General features: G+C 40.8%; 1 protein-coding gene across 1 annotated transcript in view; it reads right to left on the bottom strand.

Moving 5' to 3' along the window:
- Positions 1-1,218: 1,218 nt before the first annotated feature.
- Positions 1,219-11,084, bottom strand: part of DMGDH (dimethylglycine dehydrogenase) — a 62,244-nt gene continuing 52,378 nt past the window's right edge. The window contains exons 15-16 of the mRNA XM_040621962.1: positions 6,957-7,091; positions 1,219-1,655 (exon numbers count right to left, since the gene is read on the bottom strand). Of these exons, the coding sequence (XP_040477896.1) occupies positions 1,440-1,655; positions 6,957-7,091 (351 nt within the window). The 3' untranslated portion in view covers positions 1,219-1,439. The remainder of the gene's footprint in view (positions 1,656-6,956; positions 7,092-11,084) is intronic.

Raw genomic sequence — 11,084 nt, 5'->3', positions numbered from 1 at the left:
GTCTGTCTTTCTCTAATTTCACCTAATAGAACACCCTCTAGTTCCACCCACACTGTCACAAAGGACAAGATTTCTGAATTCATGTTTTTTGTTTTTTTCAGATAAATACTGAAGAATGGAATTGCTGGATCAGACAACAGTTCTATTTTCACTTTTTTGAGGACCCTCCATACTGTTTTCCATAGTGGCTGCACCAAGATAATATTCTTGATGATTAGGAAATTATCAAGACGATTAAATTTTGTTACCAAGATTTCCCTCTCTTCTCATACAGAAAGTGATACTAAAGAGAAATGAATGGCCTATTGGAGTTCTAATGTATGACTGCTTTAATCAAACATTTTAAGTGTGTTCTTGGCACCTTCGTAAAACTTGCAAGTTAAGAAATTATTTTAAAATTCCGTAATTGGAATACATTTTATGTTTCACATTCAACTTTAAGACCTAGGAAAGATTCAATAAATGTTTAACAAATGTGTATATCACAAATTATAAATGATAAGCCATCTTTTACAAAAAAATTTGACTTGTTCAGTCAACTAAATTTAATTTTGAAAAATTTATCAGAAAATTATTTCTAAATACATTTTTTTCTTATTGCACACAGTGGGAAGGGCAATCCTGTCGGCTCTTAAGCTCTTGTTCGACCTGCTTTGTCAAATGCTTTGTGAAAGGAGATTCAGAACGGCACGTCTAATGTCAACTTGCATTAATTCGTTCCCAAAGAGAGGTGTTCAGTATTCAAACTGTGTTTTTACTGGCACAGTCTCTGTTTCAGCTTCATTTCAGAAGGTCTACAAGCACTGCTTCCTTGGAAGACTGTTCTTTTTTGCAGTCACTCTTCTAAAACAACCTTTGAAAGGACAATAATGATGTCCCATAATACTGCTGGCAGGGAACTCATTAAGAAAATAAGTATTTCAGAGAATTGAATAAAAATTTATGTATCAATATTAAATGTTACTATTTTCATCGTAGATGTCTTAATGAAAAATTAAAACTATCCCTTATTCAACTACTGTTTCTCAATGAAACAAACCCATCATTAGAAATGCATTTGTTTTTATGTAAAACAATTTGTTTTCAGGTACAAGAACCATAAGCATATATTCCTAAAATTATACAACATTCTCTAATTCAGTTATCATAGTGATTGTATATTAGCGAACACCTAAATATTTTGCTGAGTTTCACAAACAATATAGGTTAATAGAAACATTCATTTCAAATATCTTTATTTGAAAGAACAATGTAAATCACTAACCCATTATTCTCTCTTGCTTAGGAAAGAACTGAAAAAGGTTTTATTAAGATTATAAATCTAGATTTTGAGGATTTTGAACTGAATTCTTGGTTTCTTGTATTCTCCCCAAAATCAGTTATGATGTTTGGCACAGTCATAGACCTAACACAATTCAGTTGCCTACTGAAGGACTTTTTCAAATTTCGTCCTTCCCACTTTTCTTACAAAGCCGGTTTCTGGTTGGTTCTGTCAATACCAAGGGTTCCTGTATGATGCTTGCTAGGTAATTTTTGCCCAACAGTTCAACTTCTACCTGTTGTCCTACTTTACTTAGCTCTACAGGGACATAGGCAAATGCCAGACTCTTCTGGATGCTGTAACTGTAGCTTCCAGATGTCGTGTTGCCAACCACCTGAAAAACAAGACCAGCAATCTTCAGCATCTTGGCCATAGCTCTGTGCTCCTCTTCTCTAGATTAAATACTTCAAAAGTAGGTTTAATTTACAACCTGAAAGTGTTAGGGATTACTGTGTGTGGGGCTAACACCAGGAAGAAAACTTTACTTTTGAGAATAGTAGGCTTACAAATTATGAAAAACAATTCTCAAAATACCTATCAACAGCCTCAAACTTCTCAGTTTTAAATCACACCTGTTTTTTTTTAATAGCTGGCACTATTTTGCTCAGTTTCATGCCAAGAGAGCTGATGGGAGGAAGACTCAAATGCTTTCATTTTAGACTTTAAAAAAATTCTCTTCCATCATCCAACTAGCACGGCAATACTAGATACGAGGGAAAAAAAACTCTAAAAATCCAAACGTAAATGCAGTCAACTGTTCCTGTTGGGGCTGAGGAAATGGCTTGCCGAAAGAATGCTGAATTAAACGACTGATATATCATTAGTCAATGTGAAGTGAACATTCGATGAATACACAGCATTTAGCAATTCCTGACAATTGCTAGGCACTTAATATTAACTTTGCCCTCTCTAGATCTACCATGTACAAAACGTTTTGCTGGACATTCTAGAGCATGAGTGAGGTTGAGGGAGCTTCCAGACTAGCTGAGGAATTAACATAGAGATCCATGAAAATAGAACCAAGAAGCCAAGGAAGTAAACATCATCAAGCCAGGATTCGTTCACTTGGAAGGTGGGTGGAATTAGGTAGGTGGAAATGAGGGGCTGAAACTTTCCAGGATGAGTGGAGACATGGGATCAGGCATGAGCAACCAACATTAGGGAGGATCAAATGGAATCACGTGGGATGGCAAACCAGAGAAGAGTACTGAGCAAAGAAACAAAACCGAGGAGATGAAAACAAAGGCTTTACGCTGCAAAAAAAAAAACCAAAAACAAAAACAAAAAAAATCTAATCAGGCTTGTTATAAAGATAAGAGGATGAGTCAAAACTGGGTATAAAGGAAAAGGTGAAAAAAAAAACAGTAAAATGAAAAAAAAAAGAAAGAAAAAAAAAGGCGATAGAAAATGTCAGGTTAAAACACCACATCTAAAAATTGTAGAAGGAAGACAACAAAAGCAAAACATGATATATAGCCCTACTCAAAATGGCCTCTCCTGGCTACACAACACTGCGCTAATCCTCCAGCCTTACTGTTTCGCACAGCAAGCCGCTTGTAGCTGGTGCTCAAAATATTCACAGACGTGAATCAGCCTGGTGATCTTTTCAGCTGCCTCAGCGAAGAGTCCGCTACAGTCAACGGTCTTATTACAACATTTCTCATCTTTTAGATGCCGACACGTTTACGACATTAAATACAGACTCCTGGCTCTAGAGCCCCAGTTTGTAATTATCTCATTGAAACCCCAAATCAGAAGTTCTCCATATCATTTCTGAACTTTTTATGGGGAGAACTGGTTGACCAAGAAAAAAAAAAAAATGAATGTATTCATTAGTAAAAGCTCCTCTGGTAGATTATTAACTGCCAAGGTGTTACTGAGAGAACACCTATGCTTTAAAATGGTTTTTCTTTTTTTTTCTTTTCTTTTTTTTTAAAGATTTTATTTATTTGAGAGAGAGAGGGTGTGCACAAGCAGGGGGCTCAATCTGGGAACTCCAGGATCATGATCTGAACCAAAGGCAGACGCTTAACCAACTGAGCCAGCCAGGCGCCCCTAAAATAGTTTTTTCCTTTAGAACATTGTTAAGTAAAATAAGGCAGGGATCTGGGTCAGGAAGGTTGGAGTTTTAATCACAGCTTTTGGAAGACTTTCTTGGTAACCTTGCTTTCACTCCCTAGGCTGTAACCTGAGGTCTGTGCTTGGAGCCCTGGAGAGGTAACCTGATTTGCTTGGGCAAGCATCTTAAGAAAACAAGAGGACAAAGCAAGGCTCTTGGCTAAATCCCCTAACTCACTGGGTCAAAAACCTACCATCCCTCTTCAGGCATTATGCGAACCATTTCCCCAGGACTTCGCGTCTCTTAAAATCCCAGCAGTGATTCATCTTGTAGTTGTTGCTGCATGAGTAATGTGAAGAAATACCATATTTATTGCACGAGTGCTATTTTTAATGCATTTAATGAATGTCTGCTTTCTGCTAGATTGCTTTTGTTTCCCCTTTAATTTCTCTCTAATCCAATGCTGGGTAGCCCAGAGTATTTTAGAAGTCCAGACTCTCCTTGTATCTTATTACTAGATTTCTAAGGAAAGGTTTTCCCTAGCAACACTTTTATATTATTCTACCTTAAAATCTTCCAGATTCAATTAAACCCGTTCCTTCTTTTTGCTCACCAGAACAGCCTGTACCCACCCTCTGCCTAGCAGGTTTTCATATTCTTTGTTAAACACTGGCTTTCCTTTTACCAACATAAGCAATATCCTCATTTACGTTTAGCCTTTTCTTGTTTCTCTGTGAAAATTCAAGACCCCTCTGACTTAGGGGAGCTAACAGGGTAGACGGCCTTTGAAGGAGAGAATGTAATTTAAGTTGGATGATACACTGTATTTCTTTGGCTGTCCCTGTGTGCTTTTGTTTTTAAATAATAAAAAAAGACTGCTTTTTCAACTCTCCAAACTTCATTTCTACAAAACACCTTTTGTTTTGGAACTATAAAATATTTTTAACCAAGCTTGATGAATAAAGTACACATGGCCATAATCAAGATTCTGGCCAAAATTACATCCAAAACTAAGGATACTGTAAGGTGACTAACATAAAAAAAAAAAAAAAAGATTCTGGCCAAAATTAACATATGACTGGGGCATCTGGCTTGCTCAGTGGGTAGAGCACGCAACTCTTGATTTCAGGGTTTTAAGTTCAACCCCATGCTGGGTGTAGAGATTACTTAAAAATAAAATCTTTTAAAAATTTTTTAATTAAAAAAAAATAACATGACTAAGATTAGTGACAGAACTAATTCTTTTGGATGCCTTACAAACGGACTCTTCCAGCCATTTTCAGAAAAATATTTAGCGATGGCAACATAATTGGGAAGAAAAAAAAACAGGCTTACTTACTTGAAGGACAACATTCATCCTAATGCATAAAGAATCTCATTTCTATACAAGTCTGCAGTTGCTGAAGAGACAATTGCTTTAACCAGTTGCTAAGATTAGTGAAACTACTTGTATTAGTTTATCCTTTATACAAAACAGCTTCTTTAAAACTTCCCAACAGGGGCGCCTGGGTGGCTCAGTCAGTTAAGCATCCAGCTCTTGATTTCAGCTCAGGTCATGATCTCAGGGTTGCGGGACTGAGCCCCAAGCTCGACACTCAGCATGGAGCCTGCTTGAGATGCTCTCTCTCCTTCTCACTCTGCCCCTCCCACTCGTGCTCTCTCTCTGACCCTGCCTGCCCCTCTGCCCCCGCCTCGCACACTCTCATTCTCTCTCTAAAAACAAACAAACAAACAAACAAACAAACAAAACCCACAATAGCATCATCTGTCATCCCACGGCCAAAACAGCCAGTGCAGGGGTTGGTGTGGACCATACTAGAAAACTGGCTGAGAACAGACTGAAAAAATGAGAAACAGAAGAGGAGGTGGGGGAAATTTGATGACTAGGGAAAAAATTAATTAGAGGTGCAAAGAACCCAAGACGTGATCTCATCATTTTGTAGATGAGAAGATGGAGGCCCAGAGAGGCTAAGATCAGGTCAAGTGAAGGAGCTAGTTAATGGCAGAGGTGATTACAGTGGCGATCGTGGGCAAATGTGAAGTACTATTAAGAGATCTGAACCAGAAATTTAGAACAGAAAGGAGGGGGAGACAGTGAGCTAAGAGGCTCACAGAGAATGAACTCAGCACAATTAAGGGTAAGGTGTTTAGGAAAGAGCTCGAAATCTGAGAGTCTGTTAGCTTCACAGGGTCTAATAACATCCACCTGCTTCTGGGATGTCGGATAACTGTGGGTCTATGATTAAGTGCTGAAGAGAATACAGCGGGACATGAGCAGAGACGGAGAGGAGAGCTAACTGGAGTATTCAGCATGGCTTAGAACGGAGGGTGAGCAATGCAAAGTCCATGTATACCCGGGTCAGAAATCAGTCTGTCCATCACTAGCTGTGTAACCTCAAGCAAGTTACTTCACTTCTCTGAACCCCAAAGCCTCATCTCTAAAATGGGCTGATTAATCCTACCTGGGAGGGATGTTGTAAAATTAAATGAGTACATAAGAAATATCCAGCACATAGTAGAAACTGTGTAGATGTTAGTTGTACATGAAACGATCCACGTCTCGGCCCACACGGCCATTTTTTTTTTAGTAATCCAAACACCGAGATTTGGTGCCACTGGCTTTCCCCACCTCCAGTGCTCTTTTTGTCACTGAAGAGAAGAGGGAAATGAAAACAAGGATCAAGAAGGCTGCAGTGAATGAGAAAAAAACCCATGGAACCAAATCTCTGAGTCTTTGGGTCTTGGCCAAGCCGACCTTGTTCAATAGGGAACAGCTGTTCCGATGAGCCTCGATAGCCATGTGCTCACCCCTTGGTCTAAGGGGAGAGTACTTCATCTGCCTGATAAGCCCAGCCAACACACGGCAAAATCATAAACCAAACTTGGCTCTTACAAATAGTTGTAAAAAGTCAAAAGCATGAAGTTCCACCAGGAAGTTATCTGGTTTTACTGAATACCAACAGACAGAATTCAACAACATTCCCAAATGGGAAGAAGGGACATTCACTCTTTCTGAAGAACTAAATAGTTTCTACCTTTCACTTTACTTTCTAAGGCTCTACCCTCTGTTGTCATGGAGATTTTCATTTGGAACTTTTTTTCTGCAGATATGCTAAGGGTAGAATTACTTCCTTCTCAAAGATCTCTAAGAAGCGAAACCAGAATGCCAATTTTTTTTTTTTTTAATAAAATCCATCTCTTGCATTCACAGATACGGACTTGGTAAGCAAGTAGATCATTTGAGCCTCAAAATTATACCTTCCTCACTGCCCACTGTATTTTAAGTCCTTAGTTTTATTTTTTTTAATCAAAACACAGAGAAGTTTATGTTTTTAAAAATTAGCATTTCATTTTTCTTTCAGTTACCTGATTTCTGCTTCTTGAATGTCAGCTCAGAATCAAAGTGTGTCACCCAACCAATAGATAAATAAACAGAAAAAAAAAAAACCCAAAAAAACCCCCAAAAAACAAAACCAACCCCTAAAAAACAGAACTCTGAAAGGCAACCGAGACAAGGAGGGTTTCTGGTGCAGAAAAACTGCAGTGGCCCCTGGCCACGAGGTCCTCGGCACTCACCTTGCCATCATACCAGATGCTTTCATTTCCCTCTGGATCCACATCGTCCGTTGCCAAGGTGAGGCAGACCAATCTCCGTTTCAGCCCCTTGGCTTTAATCTGTTTCAGTGCTTGCTTTCCTATGAAGTCTGCTGGCTGCAGGAATCCAAGATAATGATGATGAATGAACGCTCAGACACTGTGACAAGGTTAGAGATGCAAGCATTTAAATTTGTCTTTGCGATTTTCTCGCCAATTACACATCAAATAAAAATACAGATTGGATCAAACGTCTAGACAAATATTTCTTAGTCCTCAAATGACAGTATCAGCCACCTTTTCCTTCAGAATAGGTTAGACTTAAGGGTAATAACTTGTGATAACAATTTTACCAGAACCACCTAGGCAGAAAAACAGAAGGCATGATATTGCGATGGGGGATTATGAAAGCGACCCTTGGATCTAATGGCTCTGGACAGCATTACCGGATGGGAGTGAGCAAGTACTACTCAATTTCTACCTACAGTAAGCCTCTTTCAAGAAGGATATTTGTGGGGGCGCCTGGGTGGCACAGCGGTTAAGCATCTGCCTTCGGCTCAGGGCATGATCCCGGCGTTATGGGATCGAGCCCCACATCAGGCTCCTCTGCTATGAGCCTGCTTCTTCCTCTCCCACTCCCCCTGCTTGTGTTCCCTCTCTAGCTGGCTGTCTCTATCCTGTTGAATAAATAAATAAAAAATCTTTAAAAAAAAAAAAAAAAAGAAGGATATTTGTGTCTTTGCAATGTGATGTCAGAACAACCCCAAAATGGTGCACTTTTTCCCCCCTTCTTCAGAATAGTGGTCCAAGAAATGTGTCAACTGTTAGATTGCATCAGTTCATTCAGGAATGTATTATTGCCCTACTACGTGTGACACCTCATGCTAGGCCCTGTGTGGGTTACAAAGTTAGATGTAGACATTTTGATCAAAGAGTGTTTTCTCTAACACTACGCTTTTTTTTTTTAAAGATTTTATTTATTTATTCAACAGAGATAGAGACAGCCAGCTAGAGAGGGAACACAAGCAGGGGAAGAAGCAGGCTCATAGCAGAGGAGCCTGATGTGGGGCTCGATCCCATAACGCTGGGATTACGCCCTGAGCCGAAGGCAGACGCTTAACCGCTGTGCCACCCAGGTGCCCCAACACTACGCTTTTCAACCTTGTTTTTCCTCCTTCTATCCAACACATGATGGATGACACTCCTATTCCTACTGTGCTCCCCTGGGCACATTCAGGGTTATTCCCAGTACAACACAAGTGCGGGTGACATTGCTCCAGGGATAACCTTGAGTCTATTCTTATGGTTAAAAAAAAAAAAAGTAGAAATCATGCAAACTTCAGGACTTCTACATTGATTAGTCACATGCCTACAACAAACAGGTGAGTGATGACTCCTCAGTGGAGACACTTAGCTAAGAAAGGAGACAGAGTTCTACGTAACCAGGATGCCAAGAACACAGGGTAAGGGTGAGAAACTGGTCAGAGGCCAAGAGCAGTAGGAGTGGAAGGAGGGAAGGCTGACCCCGGAGGGGCATGGGCTAAGCCTTCTACGTAAGGGAGCCAAACAAGCATCTCTGGTCTTACCCGGGGAAATGGGCGATCTGTAATACACAAATCACATCTCTACGAAGGAGATTAATTACAGGTTACAATGCGAGGGGGGAAATTCTCAGAAGAGTTCTCATGAAAGAAGAAAGGAAACAACTTTAATTTCCTCATTGGCTGAAGAAAGAGAAGAGTATCTCATGCCAAAAATGGCCTCTGCCACCAACATTTAGGATTTATACAGCTCTTTCTGCACACAAAACACTCAGGGTTGGGCACAGTAAGTCTCCTTAACCTCTCAGTGAAGCAGCGGGAGGGTCCTCACATACCCTCTGCCTGACACCTCCCAGTTCACTCCTTTACGGTTCGGACCTTCTAGGCTAAGCCCACAATGATGTATGAAATATGATTTCTATAGATATTGCTACTTTAAATTGCTGACCTTGACAGGAAACTGAAAGTTTCCGTTGGCCAAGGTTAAAATAATTGCAAAATGAAAGTCCGATTACCTTCCCCAGTGTAATCCAGATGGTGAGAACCAATTATAAAGCTTTATTATGAGCCGGATTAAAAAATCAAAGACAGCTGGACGTGATGTTATTTAAGACAGGACTGCTGGAAAAAAACAAAACCACCAACCCACAGAAAAAGTCTGATTCATTTGAATTCATATGTAGGACAAATTCATGATAACAGAAGTCGTAACAAACTGTCACAGCATTCCAACGGGTCTCAAGGGTTAACTGGCTTCAAGCTGATGCACTCTTCGCTTGCTGACTTAAGTTCCTTAGTGGGGAGCCAAACTAACCTACTTTTCCTGAGACCTGAGACCACTGGCCTCGAGGAGGCAAATTCATAAACAGCCGCCACTGATGCGAACAAGTCTGTTCAGGGTCATGTCAATGTGCAACTAACCACCTGGGCACCAGCCTCCCATGTGGGTAGCCCACTCGCCCCCACCCAGGTCCCTCGCCTTCCCCTGTAAACCCTCTGCCTTCGCCAAGACATGGAAGATGGTCTTGGGGATGTTAGCCCACCACCTTCTCAGGTTGCTGCCTCCCGAATAAAGCAGGCACCTTCCTTTCCCACCACCCTTTTCTCTCCAGGATTGATTTTTGAGTGGCAAGCAGCCAAACCTGAGTTCAGAACCAGTTCTGCCTAATAACAAAACCAAAGTTCATTACAGTTAAAACATTTCTAAATACAGAAAGAACTTTAAGAATAATAAATTTTTGCTATCTTTTTTAAAGCAAGACCTTTAAAAAGATCTTTTTGCTACCATGGATATATGATGACAAGGGGTGCTCTTGAGAGTTCTTGTTGATATAGGAATCAATTTAAAATGAAAAAAAACAAGTCTCATACGCTGTGTGGAAAAACATCTTCCAACATACTGAGCGGCCAACGAGCTAGTTTGTGTGATTTGTGGAGTGCCAGGAGATCCCAAGCAGCCTCCTTATCTTCTGTAATGGAATCTGGATCTTCCCCGTTAGATAGTCATTTAGATCTTGAAGGTTTTGGGTCTTCCTGAGTCCCTATTAGAGAATTTTCTTTCAATTATTTACTCAACTGCTGTTATGCCCCCACCGTGTTCAGAAACTGTGTTAGGCAGGAGGCACTGAGAGATAAACAGACTATGTGCTTGTGGCTTCTAGCAGGCCCCTGAGGAGATGTGACTCCTTCCCTCCACATCACAACATGCCCAGTCCTGAACCACTTAGGCCAATGTCTGCTACCCCTGTGGCAAAAGCTGGCCACGACCAAAGCTTTCAGCAACGGGTCCCTTCCTGGGGCCCCTGGGTGGCACAGTTGGTTGAGCGTCCAACTCTTGATTTCAGCTGGGGTCATGATCTCGAGGTGATGAAATCGAGCCCCAGGTTGGGCTCCACGCTCTTCTCAGAGTTGGCTTGGGATTCTCTTTCTCTCTCCCTCTCCCCTGCCCCTCTCCCCACCACACACGAACACTCACTCCCTTGCTCTCTAATAGATATATCTTAAAAATAAATAAATAAATAAATAAATAAATAAATAAATAAATAAATAAATGAAATGGATCCCTCCAAAAGAAACAAGCTTGACCACAACGCCATCATCCAGTTCCCCTGCCCACGAGTCAGCCATGAAGAAAATAGAAGACAACACACCTGTGTTCACTGTAGATGTCTAGGACGCCAAGCACCAGCTCAAACAGGCTGTGAAGAAGCTCTAGGACACTGATGTGACCAAGGCCAACACCCTGATCAGGCCCGATGGAGAAAAGAAGGCATATGTTCGACTGGCTCCTGACTATGATGCTTGGATGTTGCCAACAAAATTGGGGTCATCTACACTTAGTCCAGACGACTAAATCTAAGTTTTTTCACCTTATTAAAAAAAAGAAAAAGAAAGAAGAAAGAAATGGGTCCCTTTGGGATGCTAGACAAGAGCTACCTGGGCATGTGTGGTGGAATGAGAGGAACCAAATGTGCGGGGGAGGGGGGGGGCTAACTCTACCTTAGTCAAAACCACAATTTAACCCAAGACTAAGCAGGAGCATAAGATGTCAGCGGATCACAAGAAATAG

This window comes from Ursus maritimus, unplaced genomic scaffold, assembly GCF_017311325.1.
Source record: "Ursus maritimus isolate PB19 unplaced genomic scaffold, ASM1731132v1 scaffold_5, whole genome shotgun sequence".
Taxonomy (NCBI): domain Eukaryota; kingdom Metazoa; phylum Chordata; class Mammalia; order Carnivora; family Ursidae; genus Ursus; species Ursus maritimus.
The sequence above is the reverse complement of the archived record's forward strand: the minus strand, read 5'-3'. Positions and strand labels throughout refer to the sequence as shown.